This window comes from Blennius ocellaris, assembly GCF_963422515.1.
Source record: "Blennius ocellaris genome assembly, chromosome: 21".
Taxonomy (NCBI): Eukaryota; Metazoa; Chordata; class Actinopteri; order Blenniiformes; family Blenniidae; genus Blennius; species Blennius ocellaris.
The window spans coordinates 6,638,058-6,664,229 of record NC_137670.1 but is presented as its reverse complement, the minus strand read 5'-3'; the positions used below and the strand labels follow the sequence as shown (position 1 = coordinate 6,664,229).

Genomic DNA, 26,172 nt, shown 5'->3' with positions numbered 1-26,172 from the left:
AGCATACGTTAGCATTCTCTGTTATCCTCATTAAATTGTTTGTGCTTCAGAGCCAAGCTGATACGTCACAGCTGCAGCTCGGATTTGGATGCAATCAATTGTTCTGAACCGTCAACGTTCAGCCACGACGGTTTCTGTCACTGATGTGACGTAACGTGATTGTTATGTCATTGTTTGACTTTCATGGGTAAAGTAATGGATCCTTGATGCAGTGCAGCCGGCTGTGTTGGAGTAATTCATCTGTTTCTTTGTTGTGGAAACGCTTGTTATAGAACATAAGGGGAAAGTTACTGCAGAGGTTAACTCATATCCGAGTTCATCCTGCATCCAGATGTTCTGCTCAACAATAAACCTCCATACACAGAGAAAACTGTGCCAGTGAATCAAAACCCATGTTGGAGGTATGCCGTTGTAGAGAAACTCTTTACTGTCATGCCCATAGTTTTGGTAGAAATTCGCCAGTAACTGATCAATGTCATGATTTCAGTTAGTCAATCACAGTACCTACAGTTTCAAGTCAAGCCAAGACCACAACCTTGGTCTTGACTCGCAATAGGACCCTTAAAGTCTTGGTCTTGGGATGCTCTATGCTTTGTCTTTATTCAGTCTTGGTTTTGAATGGTCTGATATTGGTCTTGAGTTGGTCTTGGTCCTTTAAATTCTTGGTCTTGGGATGCCCTTGACCTGGTCTTGCTTTGGTCTTGATCCCCTAAAGTTTTGCTTTAGGAATAGTCTGATATTGGTCTTGGCACTTTGAAAGCTTTGGTCTTGACTTGGTCTCGCCCCCTTTACATCACGGTCTTGATTTGGCGTTGGTCCCCTGAAGTCTTAAGGCTTGTCATGGTATCTGGAATGTTCTGGTCTTGGTTTTGGCTTACCCTTGCCCCCTTCATGTCTTGGTCTTGCCTGGGTCTTGGGATGCTCTGGTTTAGGTCTTAGCTCGGTCTCGGGTTAGGTGGTCTTGACTACGGCACTATTATTGTTTTCTCAACAGCACCATTAAATGTTTCCCTCCGTATGTAGCATTAGCATTAGCTTGTATCCATAGGAGCTGTGACTAGCATTTGCTTACTGGCTTCAATTTCTCATAGTTGTCTGCATCTGTTTGCATGTTGGTAGTTTTATTTACGTATTTACACGTAGTAAACAAACAATAAGCTCTTGCTGTGACTCCTCCAGCACAGAGCCGCTGCTGTTGTGTTTGGGTCAGACTTCTCTTGAATTACTGAGGCAGGACGAAGCCAAATAAACCCACCCAGAATCTGATCCCTGAAGGGTGTGTGCGTGTTTCTGTGGAATAAAGGTGGCGACACTTAAATCCGAATGATGAAGGACGTGAGAGACCGAGGCCAAAAGCAAGGGTCATTTGTCATTCCTACAAATGTGACTAAAAGATTGAAATTAATGTTTCTGAGACTGACTTCAAAGTGTTTTCTCTCATCAATTCTGATTTCCTGTCTGTGGAGTGACCTTGTTTGGCCAAAAAAAAAAATCATCTGCATATGTATTTGTGTGATAAATTACAAATTTGGTAAGCCTGGAAACCTAAAAAAACACAATCTTATTCATACAGTGAGTAGTTGATAAATGTGGTGAGAAAAGGAGGGTATGACGTACAACTCTGTCCCTGCAATGAAGTAACAATGTAAACCTGTTTAACCTTTCAAGATAGCAATTGACAAAAATCAGTTATATATCAAAAATCTATAAAAAAGAAGGCAACTATAGGCATAAATATTGGAGATAAGTCATGACGCGTGATGTCATGAGCTCCTGCACCTCTGGAGGCCACCAGGGAGGCTTCATCCTGGTCTTCTGTTCCAGATCTCCTGATTTTAACCCTCAGGGCTGAAATCCATCGGGCCCAGACAAAAAGCTGCAGCGCTGAGGAAATCTCCATTCCTCTTCCTGTCTCTGTGTTTGTGTGTGTTGCCGTTGCCACCCTCGTCACTATAGAGACGTTCTTACACGGTTAAATGCGATAAAGATGTGTGTGTGTTTGGCCGCTCTATGGGATGCTTAGGAGGTTACATGAATTTTTGATGGGAGCCACGAGGTATCTGATGAGATTGAAGTGGTCCCTTTGGTCCTGCTAACCCCCGCGGGAGGATTACCAACAAATCATAGATGATGTCTTTCAATTCTGAACCTATGTTCCCGTCAAACCCGGATTTGGGGGATTTTTGTATGGTTCTACTGGATTTGGCCTCAGTTTCACTCATCGGAGAAATGGTTCCATTGATGCATGCATGAAAATTCCTCTCAAAGTGGTCCTTGGTGTACATTGTCGTGTCGGGTGAATTTCATGGCCATTAAAAGGCTTGGAGGTGGTTTTGAAGTCGTCGTTGACGATGTTCTTCAGTCTTGAAAGAGTGATGTTGAAATGAGGCTTTCTGGACAGTTTTGAATAGATTAGAGCAATTTGTATACATTTTTAAAAAGTTCAATGAAGTTATACTTCAGGCAGCTTCCCCGGACTCTGAAGAAGCTTCGATAAATGGAATGAAATTTTCACGATCCATGAGGAATGATCCTTGATGGCATCTCAGTGAGAGCTCAGGTTTTTTGAAGGTGAACCAATAATCAGTTTCAGAGATTTGGTTTGTATTTTATTTTGACATGTATTCCACCAAATCCTAGATCAAGAACAGACATTTATTCTGGAAAGGCAAGTTATTCAGTGTTATGGCAGGTTTTCCATGTGAAAATGACAATCAGCGGCAAGTTTAGTCCATCTCCACAACATCCCAACACCACAGTGAAGTGGGATTTCTCATGACCACATGTCACTATATTCACATTTATTTGCACCTTGGTGCTAACAGCTAACGGCTAAGAGAACAACTGAATAATGGCGATGCCGATACTGATGCCGATGCCGATGGCTATGCTAATGGCTGACTGATGAAGTTGGTTAAAGACATTAACTCATTGTTCGTCCAGAACAGGACGAGTGCTACCGTAATACCGGCTGTTATACGTTGACTATAAGTCGCAGCAGCCAAGCTATGAAATAACGTGCGACTTATAGTCCTGAGAAATCCTTCAGTAATACTTCAAAGAGTGTCTTTGAGAAAGTTCTTTCTGGGTTGACGAACCACTTGTTTACTTTCCAGTCCTTGAATTGGTCAAAATATTATTTTGGGAGCTTGAAGTTGTTTCTAGGAGGTCGATCAATCTTTGAAAGAGTCGTCTCTTAGACGTTGACAGGAGTTTTTTAGAAATCTTTGATCTTCCAGCAGTCTTTGACGATGTCCACATGTCCAACTTTCCCTAGCAGGACTGTTTTAGTGGTTCTTTAAGGGCTCGGTAGCTTTTTAAGGGGTTACAGAGAAGTGACGTCAAGTTTCACTGCTCCACATTTTCACAGTCATTGATGCTCCAAGACATTCAGAGGAGTTGAAGAAGCCCTACAAATGATTGCAAAAAGCTTCCAGCAACACTTTTAGGTGATTCATTGATTTGTAAAAGGGTCCTGGTTTCCCTGTAGGTTTGCTAAATGGTGTGCTTTTAAATCCGGGGATCAGTGACTGATTTGAACTGATCCTTCGGGGGATGAGAGGGATCACGTTCATGATTTCAGTGGTCGCTGGAGTGTTTTCGCGGCTCTGTAATGGAGTGACACGGGTCAGTGAAGTGGTTCAAAAGGTCTTAAAGGATTTTCTGTAGATTCTTGCTGAAGTCTCAGTGGTGCTACGGTGTACTCTTAATTTGTTTTGTCACTCATGGTGGAGTTACAAAAGAAATCTGCTACCTCTCAAAGGATTTTGACCTGTTTTCTTTTTCTTTTTTTTTTAGGAGATCAAGGGGTCTCTGAGTCTCATAAATCCTTAAAGAGATCCCCAGCAACATGAGGAAGAAGTTAACAGCCTCAGGCTCAGCCAAGAGTGGATGTGGAGTTTCAAAAATCCTGATTAATCTCAGTTATGTAACCGTTAATGCACTGGGGGAGCAGGCAGGGTGAGCTTGTTCTGTTCGCGCACTGATTTTTAATTAGCCGTTACATGAGGCTGCGGAGAGCGTTTGGCTCCGTGCTGCAAAACTTTTCCACTGTGTTTAATTAGATTTATGTATTTGTGATGATTCCATAGTTCTGGTTATTTGTAATAACTTTGTCTTCAGCTCGCTCAAGATTATATTGGTTCTTTTGGCCATGTTTCTGACCCCTGACATCTTGTAGATCTCACCGGGTTGTATCGGGGAGCTTTCACGAGTATGAGTACTCTGCGCAGTATCGGACCCGATTCCTGGTACTGGTATTGACATCGGTGCATCTCTAATCGTGACCTTTACATTCTTGAGATGAAACCCTGTTAAAAAGAATTGAAATATGTAAACACTGTGGAATATTGTATTAAATCCAAATAAAACTCAAATAAAATTTAATTTACCAAATAAAAAAAAAAAGATAATATTAAATGAAATAGCCAATAAATCAAACAAGCTGAATATACAAGAATAAAATAAGGAATGAAATCTGTTTCTAATCATGTTCAGTGAATGAATTCAAATGTTTCCAACTTTCATTCATCATGTATTTGAACATTAAAATCCATAAACTGATTGAAAAACAATATCTGTTTCTAATTATATTTAATGAATAAATTAGGTTTCAGCTTTTTTAATGTTTGTTTTGATGACAACCCTCTGTCCACCTTGTCCCAAAAGCTCAGGCTAAAACGTCTGAAGGGTTTACTGTGAGTCACGGACACAAAATGAGTCACAAAGAACCTGAAACAGATTTAAAAGCTGCAGCGAAAGCCGAAAAGCTCCGGTGTCGGTGAACGTGTCGTCCATTTGGACGGCTCACAGTCCTGTTTATGATGTGAAGAGCGCTGGAGGCCGTTCAAACGCTCGGCTCTTCCCAGAAACCCGGAGCGTGTGTGTGTGTGTGTGTGTGTGTGTGTGTGTGTGTGTGTGTGTGTGTGTTGGACAGCGTGGCGTTGGCCTGCGTGAGTCTGCAGCTGTCGGGCCTGGACACAGTGTGCTCATGTGGACGTCCCAGTGTGTTTGCGTAGGAGTGTGTTGTCAGTCTCTCAGATGACTCACACCGCCCCTCCCTCCCCATCCGTCCATCCCAAACGCCTCGGTGAAGCCCTGCCGTGTCCGAGCCGCGCCGCTGTTTTCGGTTTCCTCCGTGTCTGCGGTTTCTTCATCTTGGCTCTGAATGAATGAGCGCCGAGAGCTTCGGAGCCGTGAGGCTGATTTCAGCTGAGAGCTTCGCAAACAATGAGGATTCTGCCGTTTCAGATCAGGACGAGATGAAACAGATGGACCAGGAGGTGGACCACCCCGTGTTAGGGCCCCGTGCACACGACCACCTCCATACTCATCCAGTGACGTCACGCCCTGGCCAATCAGCAGCCTGCCGCCTGGCGACGTCACATTCTCGTCTGGACTCAGTTCGTTTCAGGAGATTATCGAAAAGTACCTGGCATCAGGTGCTAACACACAATGGAAAAGCCCCATTTAAGATTTGATGGAGTCTGGTTGTTAAGAGCTCTGCAAGTTAATTTCTATTCTATATTAATCAGGAAGCCGACAAAGAGAAGCTAATATTGGAGCGAGGTGATCTCTCCAGAACTCCCACTGCAGCGTTTTGAATCAATTGGAGGCTTCTTGAGCAGCAATTCTGATATTTTCTCGTTCGTTATTAAGCTTCTTTATTGTGTTGGCATACTGCTTCAAACTGCACCATGTTTACAGATCGGGGAGTAAATAACACAAATAAAGTCATTAAAAGCAAAAATCCCCAAATCAGTAAGACATCTGTAATTTTCTGGGGGTTTTTTTTCTTTTCTTTTCGTACAGAGAAAGCGAGACAAGCTGACAGGAACTGAAGCATCTCGCTCCAAACGGCTCCTGGATGCCGCTGCTCTGTGGTTTCTGGACGGATCCGAGTCGACCTGAGCTGAACTCATTAACCTTTGGCGCTTTGTCGATCCCTGTAGGGGGCGCTACTGTCAGACGACCAAGGACAGAGAAGGAGCAGTGAACCCTACAGTGGAGCAGATGGAGGCACATTTCGTGAGAATATTTCCCGAGACGTGAACAATAGCTTTACATCTGCTCAGTCCCTCTCGTCGTGTGCGAGTTTCTCTCGGGAAATAAATCAGCAAGGGTCTTCCAGGGGAGTGCCTCCACTTGATAAAGTGATTTGGAAATATTGTTGCGGCTTTTTTCTACCGGAGCTGAAGGCAACAGCTGGAGGAGAGCAGATGTTACGCAACGAGGAAGCCGGTGTTTAAATTCAGGCATCCTGTGCATCTCCACTCGCATCCAATGAATGTCTTCTGATGTTTATATTCGTCTTGTTCGGCCTTTGTATGTTTAAACCTAAATTATGCACTTTCAAAATGACCACGTTTCAGTATGAGCAGTTTTGAGTGCAGGCTCTCACAAAAAGTGAGAAGGAAAGTTTTAAATCCTCTCACAGAATGTCATTTGTTAAAACAGTTGGATTAAAATGTTATAACTGATGAAACTTTCCGAACTTGTGCAAAAGTTAAGATAATAAGTACCGTGTGCCAGAATTTGCACTAAAGATTATTTTGCTCATAAACTTGGATAATTGTAACCTTTGGTTTCATTCAGCTGGCAGAAATCCATACATTTTAAAGTTGTTTATAAAAACAGAACATAATTCAGTTAGATGTCTTATCGTTCGGCGACAGTCCACAGGTTGTTTCAGTCGGCTCAGCCGTCTTCAGGCTCTGATGAGCTGCAGCAGGGATCCAGAGAAGAGTTCACCTGGAGCGCCTCCGCCTGGTGAGACCACAGCATGAAGAATGAAGGGAACTTCTTCCAACCATCAGTAAAGGAGGGAAGTGAAAAGGGAAACAAAAGCACGCTACATATGCACAGAGAACAATGTGCTGGACAAACAAAACTGCACTGAAGGTTTCTATTTTTGAAAACAGGGTTTTCGTTACTTCTTAGTTAATAGTGTAGAAACTTTTCAACTGGCTATCATTTTCCACCGATATCCAGCCAGAAGGAAACCAGAGCTTTAAGTGTCCACAGCTTTTCTATAAATAATATCATTATATCGTTGCAGCTTCCAATGATAGGCCTGAATCCAGAAACATTATTGTTAAATTTCCTTTAATAAATAGAGCACATGGTCTTTGATATACACTATAAAGGGTCAAAACAGATCTTTTTTCTTCTTCTTAAAACTCTTTAAAAACAACAATGCAGGCACTTTACCCGGCTTGTGTTTCACAGGGATCAACAGGAATGAGAGTGTTTGTGTGTGTCTGTATGTGTGTGTGTTTCTAAAAGTCAGTAAAACAACATTTATACATGTAACTTGCTCAGCACTGTAAATAATATCAAAACTAGAAGAAGCACATGAGAGAAAACACCCACAACTAGAATCCAGGAGAGTGCAATAAAAAGAACAGCAAAAAACAAAAACATTTTACACATCAAGGGTTTGGCATCACGAGTCCCCGAAACGTACAAATAAAAAAAAAACAACAACAAAACAAACACGGTCACTTGGAGTAATTTGTCATCCCATAAAGACGCGTGTGAAGCACTGAAGCGCAGAATCTCTGCAGGCTCGCACAGTGAAGGCGTCTTTTAAAGGTACAGAATGTGTCGTCGTTTCATTATCGCAAAGAAACTGACGACGAGTTTGCTATCGTCACTTTTTCCCTGAGGTGGCCATTAGAATTAGCGTTAGCCAGCGCGGTTGTCCTGATGATCCGTATTCCACTGAATACACGCTTACGGCCTTTTAATAACAAATTCAATAAACATTTCTGAAACTATAAATGGCGTTAGCCTGTATCCACACCGGCTGTGATTAGCATTAGCATTAGCATGGTTAAATAACGGTTAGATTCTCTGTCTCGACTGTTCCGAGACCATTTAGAGGAAAGCGGGTGGAAGAAATTTTCTTAAGTAGTTAACAGTAATCAGGTATTAAATCTCAGTCATAAGCTGGAAACGCAATGTAAGTGTGTTTACTAAACCCTCAATCGACCTCGTTTACACGATGTTTAAAGTGAGAAAAAAAAGCATCATTTTTGCGTTTCCGTTTCAGAAAACATCCATGTTTCCCACAGCAAAGTTTTGAAAAACATGCCCATTTCCACGGAAGTAGTAGAAACACAGAACAATGGTGTGAGCATGCCAGGTCACGACTTGGCGCCGTTAGATTGGGAGTAATATTTCTGAAAAGTTGCGTTTTCGAAAAGTACCTCCCCCTCCCATTAATCCCGAACTCCGTTCTCCTGACGCGTAGCCTTAGCGTCAACCTTCAAAACTACTGACCGCTCCTCTCTCAATTAACTCGTTTATTTAAAATATAAAGTAACTCCACGACTTTTTAACTCAGTAACTAGTAAATATATTCAAGTATTACTTTTTTGTAACAGTCCCAACACTCACTCAAGCAAACCAAATGCTATTTTAATGCATTTCAAAGTGAGATTTTTCTCGGAAACGCTTCAAAAAAAGTGACATTTCCAACCACGAGTGACAAAACTGCATTTGAATCCCGAGTGAAGCAACTCCCAAATGATTTTAAAGTGAGTCTGAGTGAATCTGGGCTTCAGTGCTCCGCAAAAACCTTCCCCGACGGGACCGTCCTTGAAACTACGGGGATCCGTCGGTCCTCGTTCGCCACGGAACCGCCAAGTATAAACTTTGGTTTGTTTCCCCACACAGATCATGAACACCTACGTTTCTCTGACAGATCAAAATGTCTAGAAAACAAACACAAGAGGGAGACAAAAAGCGAAGGAGGGAGAAGATCCGAGGAGGGGAAATGTTCCCGGGATGGGTTCAAGAAGTCCGGATCCCTTCAGGAAGGACAGCAGAGGGGGTCCCAGGATCCAGATGTTAAAACCACTAAGACCTGGACTGATGCTGGTTAGTTTGAAACACGTTGAAAAGTCTTTCTATACAGCTTGTGACTGTTGCACAATGTAATGACTTTTATAGCTTAGAATGTATTATAAAAAAGTTTTAAAAAAAATGTGCATTTTATTAGTTTTTCTCCCATCATTTATTTATTTAATTATTTTCATTATTATTTCCCACCCAAATTATTATCCTGCTAACATTCTGCCGGACATTTTCAAAGATATTTCTGCATTTTGTGTGTGTGTGACGTGTGTGATGTGTTTTACGCGACAACGTTTCAAGTGAAAACGCACCGTTTTAGCGTTTCCTTTAAAAAAAAAAAAAAAAGGTTTCGCGTTTACACAATAAGGTTTTGAAGACGATGTGCATTCTGCACAGAAAAGGCAGAAACGTAGAAAACTATGTGGTTTTCTTGCAGCGCCAGTGGCAGCTGCGTTTTCCCAGGGACGGAACGCTTTCAAAAAGTTCCACCTTGAGAGCTGTTCTTTTTCTAAACGTTTTCAGTTACTCTGAGCACCGTTGTCATGGAAACAGACCCCCAAAACAATGACTGTTTTGCGTTTTCACTTGAAAATGTCATGTAAAAAGGGCTTGAATTACTTTTTTTATAATCTGCAGGAGAGCTGGTGCTTGAAGGTTTTACGCTTGCGTTATAATGATGGAAGTGGGAGTGGCCAGCAGTTTGCGTTGGCCAATCAGAGATCGGAGAGGGACTGCAAGGTCAGGATGTGTGTGTGTGTGTGTGTGTGTCTTCCCTCCCCTCGCTCCTCACATCAGGGTCATCTGCACATCTGGCTTATTGGTGGGACGACTCGTCTCCCCCTGCTGGTGGAGTCCCCTCCACGCCTCCTCCTCCTCCTCCTCCTCCGTCACTTTGAAGGCTGCAGCGTCTCCTGCAGCGACAGGCGGGAGCGTGCCGAGGGGAGGGGCACCATCACAGACTGCACGCCGCTCAGCCTCCACGGGAGGAGGCCCAGGAAGTCGTCCTGATGGCGGCGCGAGTCCAGCGTCAGGCTGAGCAGCCGCTGAGCCGCAGGAGGAGGAGGAGGAGCAGGAGGAGGAAGGGGCCTCCGGGTCGAGGGGGTAGTAGAAGATGGAGGAGGAAGTTGGGGAAGGGGAGGAGTTGTCACTGTGCTCCTGGAGAGACGGAGAGAAGGAGAGGGAGTGAGAGGCTGAGGGGGACTGGTGGGTGATGGATGGGCGAACGATGGATGGATGAAGATGGATAAAGAGGGAAACGCTCCCGTTTCACTCCGGCCGGGCAGAAGCAACTTGTTAAGTTTGACGTCGCTTTCATTCAAAGAAGATCAAAGAAGTTTACTTGAAAGAGCTGAAAAAAGTCTACGAGTTTGAAGAAATGTCCATAAATAAAAATAAAAAAAAACTCAGTGTGAAGAAACCGGCCTGGGATTTCTGCTGGAACTGTTCGTCACATCCTGAAGAAAACCGCAACTGAAAGTTTAAAGTTTCTGAACATGCAGTCGACACGTACCAAAAAAGCGACGCTGCACCGCTGCGGAACAGGAAGCAGCCGCAGGAAACAGGAAGCAGCAGCAGGAAACAGGAAGCACCAGCAGCAAAGGAAAGGAAGCAAGGACAAGGAAGCACCAGCGGCAAAGGAAAGGAAAGGAAGCACCAGCAGGAGAACAGGAAGAAGCAACAGGAAACAACGGGACTGGTGATTGGACGATAAGGCAGTAGTGGGAGGGGCAGGAAGGTGGGCTCATTGAAGGAAGGTCTCACTCGCTGGAACACACACACACACACACACACACACACACACACACACACACACACACACACACACACACACACACACACACACACACACACACACACACACACACACACACACACACACACACACACACACACACACACACACACAAAAGCAGGTCAGAGATGATGAACAAGAGCCGAAGGAGATGTTTGATGCAGAGAGGAGGGTCTGAGTATCAACCTGTGGCTTAAATTATGAAATGAACCAAATAATAAATAATAAAAAAAATCAAGAAAAATAGCAAAAAGTAACAAATAAACAGAAAAAGAAAACTAATAAAAAAGAGAATTAATAAATATGTGAAAAATGTATGAAGAAAGTTTTGTACACCAAAAATAATCAACACATACACAAAGAAATGAACCCCAAAAATCTGAACGTTCTAATAAATGAAGGAAAAAGGAAATTAACAATAAAGATTTTAAAGATTCATAAAGAAATGAATACAAATCAAATAATTACTTTCAAAAACTGATAGAGAAAGCAAATAAATTAAGAAAAGAAAGTTGAAAAGAAATGCAATATAGGAATTAATGCAATGAAGAATGAATAAAAAAGGCAATTGAGTAAATAAGAAAGTAAGAAAGAAATGCTTTTTGTGCATCTGTTTTTTTTTTTATAGGCCCTCTATGAATTATAATCTTCAGAGTTGTTGTGGTCGGCAGCTTTTGGAGTCGAGATTTCAACTAGCAACTCATTAAAAGCGTGAAAAATTGAACAGAGCGACGTTGAGACGGCAGGGCGGTCAGTGAAGGATGGGATGACTGATGGAGATTATGAAGGACAAGTAGGTTGAGAGGAGTCGTCTGGACTCGGACCTCCCCTCACTTCTACAAGCTCTGAATCCACAGGGCTGTTCAGGGGCTGGGTGGAGGGGGGCTACATGGAATGGGATGGGATGGGATGGGATGGGATTTGGGGGCTGTGACAACATACATGCTGCATTGACCAGGGCAGAAGTACCTCTGTATACACGGGCTGGACAACCTTCTGGCCTGACGGATCTGAAAATAAGTTTATACCTCAGTTACACACTGCAGAGGAAGAACACACACACACACACACACACACACACACACACACACACACACACACACACACACACACACACACACACACACACACACACACACACACACACACACACACACACACACACACACACACACACACACACACACACACACACACGCCCGCACACAGTTGCTGATTACATCCTCAAATTAAATGAATAAATCCTAGTTATTGAAGAAAGAAAGAAGTACATAGATGAATTGAAAAAGTAAGAAATCAATCAATAAAAAAGGAAAAATTATAAATGTGTCAGACATGAATCAAGATCCAAGTGAAACGATAAAGAAGCTGAGAAAAGAATGAAATTATACTGAAAAATCAAAGAAATGGAAATAAAATTAAATACACTGACAGAATAAAAAGTAAAAAAATTAATTAATAATCAAATTGATAAATTACGTTACAATCACATTTTCTATCTTTAATGTTCACAAACAGAAACCGAGACATTTGAACAGGTCAGACTTTTCTTTGCAGGAACCTCCACAAACTCTTCAAACTGAGAAAATAGGAACAATGTGTGTGAGAGAGTGATGAAGCAACCATCACCACCATCCTGGTAGAAAAAAGCGATGATACATAGAAGAAATAGGCAATTTCTACATTCAGACAATTAATTTATTTTACATGAGTAAATAAATGGATCATGAATAAATAATACAAACATTTTTTTTTTTTATTATTGGTAATGTTTTTTTTTTTTTTTAAACCAAACTGTTTACTATTTAGGTTATTTTTCACTGTTTTGTAGTTTTGAACCTGATCAAAGTGCACTGCAGTCTTCCTGCCACCAGGTGGCGACTCTAAACCAACAGCATCAATTCTGCTCAGCGACTGACGTGCATCAGAAGAGGGACATATTATAAAAGTCATATCTCATTCAATTATATTCATTCAGAATAACATACAGACTTAATCTCTGCAGAAATATCCACAAACAAACTAATCATAAATTCTACATTTGGTGAAGCTACTAATTAAAAAACACCTTTTGTTTCACATGTTTGAATATAAAGTCCAAAATGGTCTAAAGCGGAACCTTTTGCATGTGGTTTCTGCGCACAGTGACATTATTGAGGCAGAAATCTGAGGGGAGTCCCGCGTGATTTAATGTAACGACGTGTCTGGCAGTGGTCAGAATACCTACAGTGTTAGCGGAGCGTCCGGGGCCACGCTGGGCCACGATGGCCCCCGAGATGGCTTTAATCCAGCTGTGCATGTCCTCTGGACTGTCAGTCTGGAAGAGAGAGAGAGAGAGAGAGAGAGAGAGACAGAGTGAGAGAGAGAGAGAGAGTGTTGGATCCTTTTAAACTCAATTAAAGCTATAATGCTAAATAAAAGTAGCCAGGTTTGATCCCCGTGGAACGCCAAATATAGAAATAAGTGTATTTAAAGCGGTGTACCTGTACGTAGAAGGTTCTGGAGCTGGTCACCACCTCGAACAGGTTGTCTCTCATCATCAAGTCGCTGCAGAAAAAACACACAATCGGAGCGGTTTGTGACGCTGGAATCGCGCGCGGCTCGCGAAGCAGCTTTCTGACGCTCACCTCTGTTTGCACTCCTGAACTTTATGGATCTCCTTCAGCGGCACCACTCGCAGCGCCTCCCTGTCCTGAGGGTGAGGAGAAACACGCGTTCAGGATGATAACCCGGAGGTTCACATGATCACGAGGAACAAAGAGAAGAAAGCAAAAGTGGAGCTGCAACAACTACAACAAGGTGGTGACGTCAACTTCGGGTTAAAGCTTAGCTGGGTGGAAAGAGGGCCTATAAAATCACATTAAAATTAAGTAAACGAGCAGAAACATAAAAAAAAAAAAGAAAGAAAGAAAGAAAAAAGGCCAAAATAATCTTAAATGACCACAGAAATTCCAAAATCACCACAAAAAGATGGAAAAAGTAAAGAAGCGTCAACGGAAAGAAGTAAACTCAACGAGAAGAGATGCCTTATGACAGTAAACAGATTATATCACAAAATCATGCAAAATTACAATAACAAAGAAATACTGAAAAATGGCCGCCCGAGCTGTAAAAGCTACATAATGAGACAGTTATGTACATTTTTTTTTTAATCTACAATTACCATAAGTAGATGGAAAGAATAACAAAAAAATAAATAAAAGGTAAACTGCAACAAGATTTGCAAACTGAAACACACACATGCACGCACGCACGCACGCACGCACGCACGCACGCACGCACGCACGCACGCACGCACGCACGCACGCACGCACGCACGCACGCACGCACGCACGCACGCACGCACACACACACACACACACACACACACACACACACACACACACACACACACACACACACACACACACACACACACACACACACACACACACACACACACACACACACACACACACGAGTTCCCTCGCTAATCTCTCAGGCATTTGGGATATTCGCTGCTGCAAGTTCAGACACACACACACACCCTGCAGGGTTACTGTTCCATTGGGGTAGAGTGTGTCATTCTTTTCAGTGTTTTGCACTGTCACATACCCACATGTGTCACAGGAACCTGCTGTGACATGTGGTTTTTAAATTTTTTTTGTTGTTTTTTTTTTAAGGACCATATCTCTTAAATACCGACAGAAATCAAAGTGCCTCACCAGGTCTGATTTATAGTAGCTGACAGCGTTTTCATCCAACATGAAGTATCTCCGCTTCCAGTTCCTCATCTGAGAACAAAGTTCACACATGAGAGTGTGTGTGAGTGTGTGTGTGTGTGTGTGTGTGTGTGTGTGTGTGTGTGTGTGTGTGTGTGTTCTCTGACCACAGCTCCTTGTTTCACACAGTATCCGGCCTTGATGACCGTCTGGTCCTGAACTCCTCTGGACAGGAAGAAGGGCACCTGGTTCTGACCTCGCTTCAGCCCTCCTCGTTCTGCCCCGTTCTGCCCCTCCCCCTGCTCCTGCAACACACACACACACACACACACCATAACCTATTCATTCTCAGGGCTGGTGCCTACAATACCCACAATGCATTAGATGTCTGTGACTCTCCAGCCAGTGTTGTGTGAGCAGGAAACGTAGCCTGGAGCTTCGAGAAAATGAGTTTGAACAAGAAACAAAAGAGCTTAAGCACTATCATAATTCTCTTTTTGTGTTGCCCGGAGGTGTTTTACTCTCCCTTTTACTCTTCAGCTTGTAGCAGCTAAATGGAAACGTTTGTTTTCATCTGGTGCCAGTTTGAAAATTGTTCCTCTTCTGTTGCTTCATACCAGCTGCATACCATCGCAGACAGGACGAGACCTGCTGAGCAACATGCAGCACTGAGAGGCACCTGTGTGAGTTACCTGTGTGTGAGAGTTACCTGTGTGTGTTATTTGTGAGAAAGTTACCTGTGTGAGTTACTTGTGTGAGTTACTTGTATGAGAGTTACCTGTGTGTGTGAGTCACCTGTGTGTGTGAGTCACCTGTGTGAGTTACCTGTGTGTGAGAGTTACCCGTGTGTGTTATTTGTGAGAAAGTTACCTGTGTGTGTGAGTCACCTGTGTGAGTAACCTGTGTGAGAGTTACCTGTGTGAGTTACCTGTGTGTGAGAGTTACCTGTGTGAGTTACCTGTGTGTGAGAGTTACCTGTGTGTGTGAGTCACCTGTGTGAGTTACCTGTGTGAGTTACCTGTGTGTGAGTAACCTGTGTGTGAGAGTTACCTGTGAGAGTTACCTGTGAGAGTTACCTGTGAGAGTCACCTGTGAGAGTTACCTGTGTGTGTGAGTCACCTGTGTGAGTTACCTGTGTGAGTTACCTGTGTGTGAGTAACCTGTGTGTGAGAGTTACCTGTGAGAGTTACCTGTGAGAGTCACCTGTGAGAGTCACCTGTGTGAGTTACCTGTGTGTGAGTTACCTGTGTGGCAGTGATGATGGGAACTCCTCCAATGATCTCCGTCTTGTAGGAAACCTGCTTCATGGCTCCCAGAACTTCCTGAGGAGTTTCAGCGTGAGCCGCGCTCTCCCCGGGCTTCGGCACCTGCAAACACAAACCACAGTTAAACTGCCAGTCCAAAGACTTTATGATTGTAATGACTTACTAACGTGTTAACGACAAAAGCAGTCAGTAACGCACCATTTCACACAGTGACAATAAATGGAAAATCTGGAGGTTTTGAATAAGACAAGTGTGTAAAATCTCAGTCCCACTCTATTGTGTGGGACTTTAAAGTGTGACAGGAGTGTGGGCAGAATAAATGGAACTTCAAGGATGTGCTGCCTTCACAATGTGCTCCGGCCGAACTCTCATTTTCCATGTAACGACGCCCCCCCCCCGGGGGGGGGTGCACAGCAGAAACCGGGTCACTTATTGACCCGCGCGTCTGTCTCTCTGCGCGGCTCACTGTTATCTTGGTGGCGTTGTTGAGCACGCTGATCCACTCCACTAAATCCTGCTGGTCGTTGGCCTGCAGGTAAAACTTCCTCATGCCGGCGTTGATGACTGCAGAGGAAGCAAACACACGTCGGTTTTACAAAACCAAAAGTCACCGCAGGGAGGAGAGGAACGCTATAAATATCTGTCACACACACACACACGCACACACACACACAGGTCATTGTACAGTTTCCTCCCATTGAGTGACACAGAGCTTCTGTTGGAACAAAAGGGAGGAAACAAAGTGAGCAGAGCAGGAAGAAATGGAGGAAGAAAGAGGTGAAGAAGAGGAAGGAAGGAAGGAAACCGCACTGTTAACAACACTGTGTGTGTGTGTGTGTGTGTGTGTGTGTGTGTGTGTGTGTGTGTGTGTGTGTGTGTGTGTGTGTGTGTGTGTGTGTGTGTGTGTGTGTGTGTGTGTGTGTGTGTGTGTGTGTGTGAGCGATGAACTCACCAAAGCAGAACTCTGCCTTGGGCCTGAGTTTGGTGGCATCGCTGACCTGAGAGAGAAGATTCAGAATGAAGATGAAGACGAAGAGGAAACTGTCCCGTCTGGAGACGGCGAAGGACTCACCTTGGAGATGTAGGCCAGACTGAGGGAGCCGACGTTATCGGCTCCTTTAGGAAGGTTCTGAGCAGGAAACACACACAGACAAACACACACATATCGGACCTTTAATAAGAAGGAAAGGCGTTGGAGGAGAAGAATTACCCCGCTGTGGGATTTCCCATTGTTACTTCTGCTAATGATTTTTATTTCATTTTCTGTTCAGGTTCCAGTTTGTCTCCGTAACACCTTCTGAACGTGTCAGTAAAAAAACACACAGCCACTTTCATTTGACAACATTTTAGGAGCTATTACGGAAGCAGAATTGTGTGTGTGTGTGTGTGTGTGTGTGAGTGTGTTTGTGTGTGTGTAATCAATCAATCTAATTAGATGTTTATTTGTGTAATCAGATGTGTGTGTGTTTACATTTATCTGTGCGTGCGTGTCTAATGAAGTGTGTATTTTCATTTGTGTGCGTAATCATATTGTATTGTGAGATGTGTGTATTGTGTATTATTAGAACCCCCCCCCCCCACACACACACACACACACACGTATCAGATTAGATCAGGATGCGATCACATTTAATCCTGACCACTGCAGGAGAAAATGTTTCTTCTAAACCCGCACACCCATCTGTTTCGATCAAGTTGGACACGACAGAATTGTAAATATGAAAGAAAGCACACGCGTACAAATTTGCACATATAGATTTGTACGTGTGTGTGTGTGTGTGTGTGTGTGTGTGTGTGTGTGTGTGTGTGTGTGTGTGTGTGTGTGTGTGTTGAACCATCCCCCACAGGCCTCATGCTCCCCTGCCATGGCACAGATTTATGTGTATTTGCCCTCAGTCTACACTCGCAGGCTCGGCACTAAACAGGTCTCGTGATGTTATTTTAGCACGGCCGCGGTGAAGCTCGGTGGTGTGGAAGCGAACAAGCAGCCACATGAGAGTGAGCCTGAAAGCTTTAACGAGGGCAAAGGAACCCAAGAGTCGGCTTGAGAGCAGGGATCAACATTCTGACAAGGCGAGAGGTGGAGGTGAAGACATTTACGTACAAGATCTCGTCAGTTTTTCGCCTGTGGACAGTTGTCCTCGCTTGTGGGCCGGCTAGCCTCACCTGAGAAATTGTCCACCTCACCTGTGGGTTGTCCATGTACCACAGCAGGTTCCCCTGCTGCGTGTCCAGGATGAAGTATCTCCGCTGGAAGCGCCCGCTGCCCTCATTCTCCTCGATGTCCAGGAAGCCGCAGATGCGATTCTGTCGGTCCACGTAAGGCATCGCAACCCCGAGCAGCTCTCAGCCCGCCCAGGGGCATCACAGGGGGTCTGCCGTGGGGGGCGGGGCAAGAGGAGGGTTAAAAAAAACTAACCACAGAACACATACCTGTACACATCCTGAAACTCAGATTTATGAAATCCAGCTTCATAAATGTGGATATTTTCTAGTTCATGAGAACCTTCATGACAAAAAAATCAGGATTTGCATCCACTAAACCTGAATAACATTGTGTCATATTAGATTTTAGTGAACATTTTGACCTATTTCAATACAAACTACTGCTGAATAAAAAATAAATGCACTATAAATGGGATTAAACATTAATATCTTCATACTAAATTCAATCGGTATCCCGCAGGGCTCTGTCCTTGGTCCCATCCCCTTATTTTGTCCATCTTCTCCCGCTTGGACTTATTTTCTTCAAATATCATATTAGAATACACAATTCCACTGCTACGCGGACGTCACTCTGCTTCTCTACCATTCGATAAGTTTCTTTTGTTTGACAAAATAAACGCGAGCAAACTGAAGAAAAATAATGTAACTGTTTCGCAATAAATAAACAGGTATTTGCACGTGACAGTTGACAGTGAAGCCACATACAAACACGCGCGCGCACACAGACACACGTATATATATATATATATATATATACACGCACACACCTATGAACCTACACGCAGACATATACAGCCCCCACCCCCCGCGCGCGCACACACACACACACACACACACACATACACCCGAACTGTCCCTCGGGCCGGAGACGTCCTGACGTCGCCCCCCCCCCCCCCCCCCCCCCCTCCTCCCCCTCCTTAGTAATACGTCTCCGACCCGCGGACCCCCCTACCCCCGCGCTCAGGTGAGGTCCGCACGCGGCGCGGAGACGAAGCGACACGCGGCAAACCAGCAACTTCCAGTCTCGTTATTGATTTTTGTTTACTTACACAGTTCTTGCTCAGTCCGAATCCGGAGGGAGGCTGTCCCGGTACCGACAATCACACACACAACACACTTCCGGTCGCTGCTCCACTGAATTCGCGTGAAGCACAGCAGGTCACTTCCGGTGACCCTTCAAAGTTATTGTCAGACCTTCAATTTTACCGCAGACTGTATCGTTAATGAATTAGATGATCTCCATATATTCTTTGGATTTAGTTAAATGACATTTCAGAATGAGAGAAAAATGAAAAATATATATGGGTGAATAAATAACTAGAGTAAGTCACATTACATTTCGTACAGTAAATACATTTTTAAAAGTAAGTAAACATGTATTTTAGTAAAGACTAAATAGTCAATCAACAATTAAATAAATACTTGAATGACATCAATTTAAAATTAAAATTAAAATTAAAAAAATGATTTACTCAGTGTCTAATAACTTACTTTACTCAACTAAATTGAACAATTCATGTAATGTTTAAGTAAGGTATGCACGCATTAAAAAATGTTGATTAAATATAACTATTTGGACTAAGTTGAGGTTTAGGATTGGCAGACTATAAGTAAGTAAATAAGTAATTACTCACTTACTTACTTTAAGTTTGAATCTAAACTACATTAGTACCATGATATATTTATTTATCTGTGTTTTCATTTGACTGATGAATTAAAAAAAAAGGTTAAAGTACAGAAAAGTGTTTTAAACATAAAAGTAATTGGGGGAAGTAAATTACACATAAGACAATTCAGAAAGTTAATTAAAATTTAAGGTCAAAATAAAGAAATACATGTTTTAAATGAAGTAAGCAGCGACGTCAGAAAGGATTAAGTTGTCCATAAACAAATAAAGTATTTAGGTGTTTTGAGTTAAAAGAAAGAAAAATAAGGTAGTAAAAATAATAATATATCTGATTAAAAAATAATACCTGAATTGAATGAATTTAGACTGGAAGAAAATATGGTTGAAAAGGAAAAGTTATATCAGTAAATGGTGCGATGTTTTGTCTTTTATTTTGAAGGCAGATTGCAGAGCAACTGCAAGTGATGCACATTCGACTCTGTTGTACATTTTCAACCAATCCACTGAGCCGAACCCTGTCAGAGGATGCTGGGAGATGGAGTGTCTGAAAGCTGTGGCGGAGAAGGCGTCAGGATGTGAGAGGTCAGAGGTAACGTGAAGGCCAGCTTCTGGTTTTTATCAAAGATCACTGGGATCACACGCTCAGATGATGTGAAAAGTGGCAGGTCCTCCTCTGAATGATCTGTCTTCCTGCTGAGGAGAAGAGCTTAATGTCCTCATGATGAAAAGATTATGACGTCTCTCCATCAGTCCTCGCGGCTGAAACAGAGAGAAGGAAATGGCATCTGTTAGAGAGTTTCAGGGGACTTCCCACAGGTGTGTGTGTGTGTGTGTGTGTGTGTGTGTGTGTGTGTGTGTGTGTGTGTGTGTGTGTGTGTGTGTGTGTGTGTGTGTGTGTGTGTGTGTGTGTGTGTGTGTGTGTGTGTGTGTGTGTGTGTGTGTGAATTAAACTACTCAGAGGCATTTCCTCATGTGGACAGAAGCTCTTTGTGATGAAAACATGGAGGGAAAACAACTAAAAACACAGGACACAACACAATAAACAGAGAGAGAGAGAGAGTGTGTAATTCTTTGTGTTTTTTCATAATTTTCTATGCTCCATGTGTGCAAACACAGTGATTAAACTGGACCAAACTGGAACTGTACTTCACACCATGAGACCTGCAAATTGACTTTTTTTTAACCTCCACATTCAGATTCAACTTCAAACGTAAACAAGCGCCTCGGCCGAACCTTTGCTCACAGATGAAGGGAGACGTAAACTCTCCATTTGTGTCCCCCAAAAATAATGAATGCAGTTCAGGACGCTCACATTAAAGTAAGTAGTTGCTTTATAAACAAAAAGTAACTCGTTCTCGGGTCAATGACACGGTGACTACGAACAACAACAACAACATCAAAACCATCAACAAACGAGACAGACGCAGAAGAGCTGCAGGAAATACACCATGTTCCGAGTCTGACATCTAGTGGTGAAAGGCAAAGATACAGTTTCCCTCCAAGTTGAAAATGAAAAGAATTTCTCTCCCACTTGGAGCAGGAAGCAGTTCTTTCAGCAATCGCCTGATTTCTTGCATTTCTTCAATCTGACCGTGAAACACCGAAGCAGCTTATCGGAGTGTGTGTCTGAGTATCTGAGGAACACAAAATGTTCAACAGCACGAGTGAATCCTGGCATTTTAAACTCAAAGAGGAACAAAGTGAGCAGACGGGGCATGTTTGGTTCCAGAAAAGTGTGAGCGAGTTCCTCCGCTGGTGATTTGGAGTCGATTCAGAAAGTTTTTCTTCTCCTCTGTGTGGGAGTAGAAAAACTCTCCTGGAGCTGAAGCTCAGGTCACAATCCACCCGAGACTCTTCTGCTGGCAACACAAAGGGATTATGTTTTGGTCATTGGTTCATGAATCAGTTTCTTTCGAGGAGAGCGAACGTCCAGATTATAGGGCATCTATTATAGAGTAATATGTAATGAAATGGTTAACAGTGAATAAGTGTGTCGACTCCAGTGAACTTTTTTTTCTTCTTTTTTCTTTTTTTTAACGGTACGATTCCAAAAACAAGTGATTCGATGGACGGGTTGGAAGTCACTTGGCACCTCCTCCTCTTTGTCCCTGCCAGCGTTTACCCTGCGGCTGCTATCTGCTGCATGTCAAAGGCCTAATTGTCTCTGAAGCGGGGCCCTGCCAGCCCTGATGTCCGCACCCGGTGACGCTCCATTCTCCTCACGCTCCAGGTGCCTCCGTGAAGCTCTGCCAGCTCCTCCACAGCCGCCCCCTCCTCCCCCCCTTGCTCCTGCAGGAGCTCCTGGCACCTCCGAGCAGGGCCCCGGGACCCGCTGCTCATTGTGAAGGAGGGCCGCCCCCTCAGCGCTGGCTCTCGGGAGGGATTTCATCCAGGCTTAGTGCCCTGCAGCCGCTCTCAGACGCTGTGAATGCCAGGATGACCTGACTGTCCCCGCACACACACACACACACACACACACACACACACACACACACACACACACACACACACACACACACACACACACACACACACACACACACACACACACACACACACACACACACACACACACACACACACACACACACACACACACACACACACAGACAGTACGGTGCATGTCAACAAGCTCTGGGACAGCTCCTCGCTCCTCGCTCCTCGTGGAGGACAAGCCGAGGATCAGCTGCCCGAGACGTGAAAAGAGAGATGAAGTGAAAGTATTTGTTGTCAAATCGTCAGAGACGGACCTGTTCCACTGGAGCGCCGGTGGAACAGGTCCGACCTGGTCCGATCGAGTCGCCTGCAGGTGTCTTCACTAAATGTCCCTCAGTTTACCTCAGGGTGAGGTTCTGAGGCTTTTAAAGCGCCACCATTCATGCTAAGTTAGGAGTCAAACACATTTCAGTTGAGGAGCCACAAGTTCATCTTGAGTGGGCCGAAATGGTAACATGGTGCCATAATAACCTTTAAATGTATACTTTAAAGTTTTTATTTGTTGTGGTGCAGAGAATACATAATGAAAAAGGGCAGTTTTGGCCCACAGGCCTGATGTTTGACACCCCTGATCTGGGCAGTGTTCTTCTTTACATTAAAAGATTAAATAAATATATTCATTCGCAGGTTTGCTCACGTTTCGTATACTGTGTTAAAAGGAAAAGAAAAATGTTGCTTTCTTCTTTGGGAACTAAAACTAGGACATTTATCTGTTTTTCACATTTTCATTGTGTGAAACATTAATTTTCTTTAATTCATTCATTAGTTGTCTTTGATGGGCCTTGTTTTCAATAAAATTCTTAATAAACACATTGATTCAGATTTTTTTAATTTAATTGTATTTAATTTGTAATTTTTATTGTATTCTTTAGAATTACATGTTTTCATCACTTTCTTAAAATGTCCTTTGTGATCTGAAATCAGTTCTTTATCTTGTTTTAAAAAAATGTTTTACCTTTTAGTTTAAACTGATTTCAACCCACCTCATCTAATTTCAAATCCTAATCCACATTAGGTTATCGTCAATGAAATTGTAAATAAATTGATTTAATACCAAATGAACTAAACTCAATTACATTGTATTTTATTAATCCAATTCAACTAAATTCAATTTAACGGTAAACTTAATTCAATGTACTTTGAATTCAAACATAAATTCAGTCCAATTCCACTTGAAATGAGACTCATACTCTTAAAGGGCCGGTGTATCATCACAGACACTGAGGTGTCTCTATATTCACACACATGGGAACATCTCTCTGTTATTAAAAGATAAATTATTTCAAAAGCCGTCAGCGTTCACATGAAAGTGCTCCTGATTCTTTTAAATCATCTGGGGTTTTTTTTTCTTTCTCACAGCAGGTGAGTCAACATGTGGACAAACTCGTCTGCCGGAGCTCCGCCCGTCCTGCCGCTCACCTGAGACTTCAGCCGGAACAAAGCTGACGACCGTCGGAGGAAAACAGCGTGAAGCGAGATCCTCCGGGGATTATTGGTGGGACCATTTCCAAGCCAGAGAGACTTCTTCTGACCTCCGTGACAGGAAGTGTGGAAACCTTGCGAGAGGGATCGGATCAGGGCTCTCGCCATGGCTTCGTGTTCGGAGGAGGACTTGCTCTGCCCGGCCTGTCAGGACGTCTTCAAAGACCCGCTGCTGCTCTCCTGCTGCCACAGCTTCTGCCGGAGCTGCCTGCAGAGCTGGTGGAGCCTGAAGCGGGTGCAGGAGTGCCCGCTGTGCCGTGCCGTGTGCGTGTGGAGCGACCCGCCTTCCAACCTCGCCCTGAAGAACCTCTGCGAGACCCTCCGAGGCCCCCGGGCCTCCGTCAGGTCCGCAGTCATCTGCCGGCTGCACCACGAAAAGCTCAAGCTCTTCTGCCTGGACCACCAGCAGCCGGCCTGCGTCGTCTGCAGGGACGCCAAGGCCCACGTGGACCACCGCTTCAGACCCGCCGACGAGGTGGCTCAGGAGCGCAGGGCGGAGCTGCGGACCAGCCTGAAGCCCCTGCAGGACCGGTTAAAGGCCTTCACCGAAGCTGGACGGAACTTCCAGTTGGCAGCAGAGCACCTGAAGAAGCAGAGCCGGCAGGTGGAGCGACGGGCGAAGGAGCAGTTCCAGAAGCTGCGCGAGTTCCTGCGGGAGGAGGAGGTGGCGCGGCTGCAGGCCCTGAGGGAGGAGGAGGGGCAGAAGATGGAGCTGCTGAGGGCGAGGACCGAGGAGCTGAGCAGAGACATGGAGGCTCTATCCCACACCGTCAGCGCCACAGAGGAGGAGCTGAGAGCCCAGGACGCCTCTTTCCTCACCAGATTCCAGGTCTCAGAGCTCCGTGTCCGGCAGTGTCCCCTGCCAGACCCCCCACAGCTACCCAAAGGAGCGCTCATCGATGTGGCCAAACATCTGGGCAACCTTGCCTTCAACGTCTGGAACAAGATGAAGGATGCGGTCACCTACACGCCGGTGGTCCTGGACCCCAACACGGCCAACGCGGAGCTGGTCCTGTCCGAGGACCTGAGTAGCGTGAGACACGGGAAGAGACAGCAGCTGCCCGACAACCCCGAGAGGTTTGGGTACTGGGACTCGGTGCTGGGGTCCGAGGGTCTCCGCGGCGGGGCCCACAGCTGGGACGTGGAGGTGGGGGACAGCAGGGAGTGGGAGCTGGGCGTGCTGGCCGAGTCGGTATGCCGGACGGACTTCTCGGGCTCCACGGTGTGGAGTCTGGAGCTCAGCGGCCAGGGCTACCGGGCGTACTCCCCCACTCACAAGTATACTGCGCTGCCGCTCACGCACAAGCCGAGGACGGTCCGGGTCCACCTGGACTGGGAGCGAGGGGAGCTCACCTTCAGCGACGCCGACAGCAACGCACACATACACTCCTTCACGCACACGTTCACGGAGACGCTGAGCCCTCACCTGTGCACCAGGGGGGCTCTTCCCTTGAGGATACTGCCTGTGAGAGTCTTAGTCCAAACTGGGGGGGACAAGTCCCTGAGGTACCACCCCCAAGGTACAAATACACTGATCACATCAGAGGTCTGATCTGAGCTGGTCGTCTCACTTCTGGGTTCAGGCAGTTTCACTAGAAATGCACTTTTAAATCAGATGCGAAATAGAAACAGATCAGTTCTGATTTTGCGATTTTGATTCAGAAAAGTCTTGTGTTTACAAGGCAACGTTTTGAAAACGATGTCCATTTACATGAAAATCGCAAAAACAGTGAAAACAAGATCGTTTTTATGTTGGGCCACGAGAGGGGGCTGTTTATTATTTTGGTAATGAAATCACACATGCGCAGGGAACAATAAACTTTAAGTGGAAATATAGCTATAAATATAATACAAAATACAAGAAAAAAATACAGTGAAACACAAATTACTTATCGTAATGTGAGGATTTGCAATTTCCTACATGGTGTACTCTTTCTGTTGTTGTGGTTGTGTCTTCATGAATAAATATTTACTGTTACTGCTTTGCTTTTTGGTTGTTTTTTTCATACCCACACTTATCACTAATGTTTGTACAAAGTATACACTTAATTAATCTAATTTCCACCCATATTTTTACCACAATAATCACAACATTATTGCAGGATGCTACAATAGTAATGCACAGTGACTTAGATATGTAACTAAAATCTGATTACTTGTTTGGATTACAGAAAAAAGTGGTCATACGAGCGTAAACCGTTACTAATTAAGAACATTGCCAGCATCACCTGTTGCTTCACACAGAAGAGAACATAACAGCTGGAACAGAACGTTAAAGTATCAAATGCACAAGTAAATATTGAATAGTTATATATGCAAGGCTTTATGGTGACTAATATAATATAAGCAATGGAATTGACAGAAATACACACAAAAATACACAATTTACAGGGGAATTTAATTGCATTAATTAGTTTGGAAGTGTGTTTATATAATTATTTAGTGGATTTTTTTATGGGCATTTGCATATGTGTTTCTGAACTGGTTGATACAATGATATATAGATGGTCATGTTACTTTTACTTATTGTTACTTTTTGTCATGGATGATTGAGTAAACATTTGTTGGTATGTAGTCTCAGTGGAATGTAAGCGTTATCAACCAAATAGATTTATTGTTTAATTTACAAGCAACAGTTATTTTTTTCTATTGATCTTTCATACATGTATTATATTTGTATATTTGACTGAATCCTTTACAATATCTATTTATTATGTCACTAAT

The 26,172-nt window shown here is 43.9% G+C and overlaps 2 protein-coding genes across 4 annotated transcripts; one reads left to right on the top strand and one right to left on the bottom strand.

The window, feature by feature from the left end:
* Positions 1 to 7,101: 7,101 nt before the first annotated feature.
* Positions 7,102 to 18,972, bottom strand: plekha1b (pleckstrin homology domain containing, family A (phosphoinositide binding specific) member 1b). 3 transcript variants are annotated; one of them, XM_080516758.1, is made up of 13 exons: positions 18,893 to 18,972; positions 17,805 to 17,992; positions 16,690 to 16,746; positions 16,570 to 16,615; positions 16,084 to 16,181; positions 15,597 to 15,719; positions 14,520 to 14,657; positions 14,356 to 14,424; positions 13,279 to 13,343; positions 13,135 to 13,198; positions 12,879 to 12,968; positions 11,594 to 11,661; positions 9,646 to 10,014 (listed from the first exon to the last, which is right to left on the bottom strand). In XM_080516758.1, the coding sequence occupies exons 2-13, from the start codon at positions 17,943 to 17,945 to the stop codon at positions 9,747 to 9,749; spliced, it is 1,227 nt and encodes a 408-aa protein (XP_080372884.1). In that variant the 5' UTR covers positions 17,946 to 17,992; positions 18,893 to 18,972; the 3' UTR covers positions 9,646 to 9,746. The 3 variants fall into 3 exon arrangements, with proteins under 3 accessions (XP_080372883.1, XP_080372884.1, XP_080372885.1); XM_080516759.1 differs by having other exon boundaries at positions 11,621 to 11,661; XM_080516757.1 differs by lacking the exon at positions 11,594 to 11,661 and having other exon boundaries at positions 7,102 to 10,014.
* A 4,450-nt stretch (positions 18,973 to 23,422) lies between these two features.
* LOC308145232 (E3 ubiquitin-protein ligase TRIM35-like) lies at positions 23,423 to 25,214 on the top strand. The gene has a single exon (XM_080516599.1). It carries the CDS (start codon positions 23,555 to 23,557, stop codon positions 24,998 to 25,000), a length of 1,446 nt encoding a protein of 481 aa, XP_080372725.1. The 5' UTR covers positions 23,423 to 23,554; the 3' UTR covers positions 25,001 to 25,214.
* Positions 25,215 to 26,172: the final 958 nt, after the last annotated feature.

Excerpts from the sequence above, each read along its gene's own strand:
- plekha1b (XM_080516757.1), bottom strand. The coding sequence starts at position 17,945 with ATGCCTTACGTGGACCGACAGAATCGCATCTGCGGCTTCCTGGACATC. Across the intron at positions 13,199-13,278 it reads GTTCAGGAGTGCAAACAGAG|CGACTTGATGATGAGAGACA; the intron begins GTGAGCGTCAGA and ends TTTTTTCTGCAG. Across the intron at positions 10,015-12,878 it reads CCGGACGCTCCGCTAACACT|GAGCACAGTGACAACTCCTC; the intron begins GTAGGTATTCTG and ends CCGTCTCTCCAG.
- LOC308145232 (XM_080516599.1), top strand. The coding sequence starts at position 23,555 with ATGGCTTCGTGTTCGGAGGAGGACTTGCTCTGCCCGGCCTGTCAGGAC.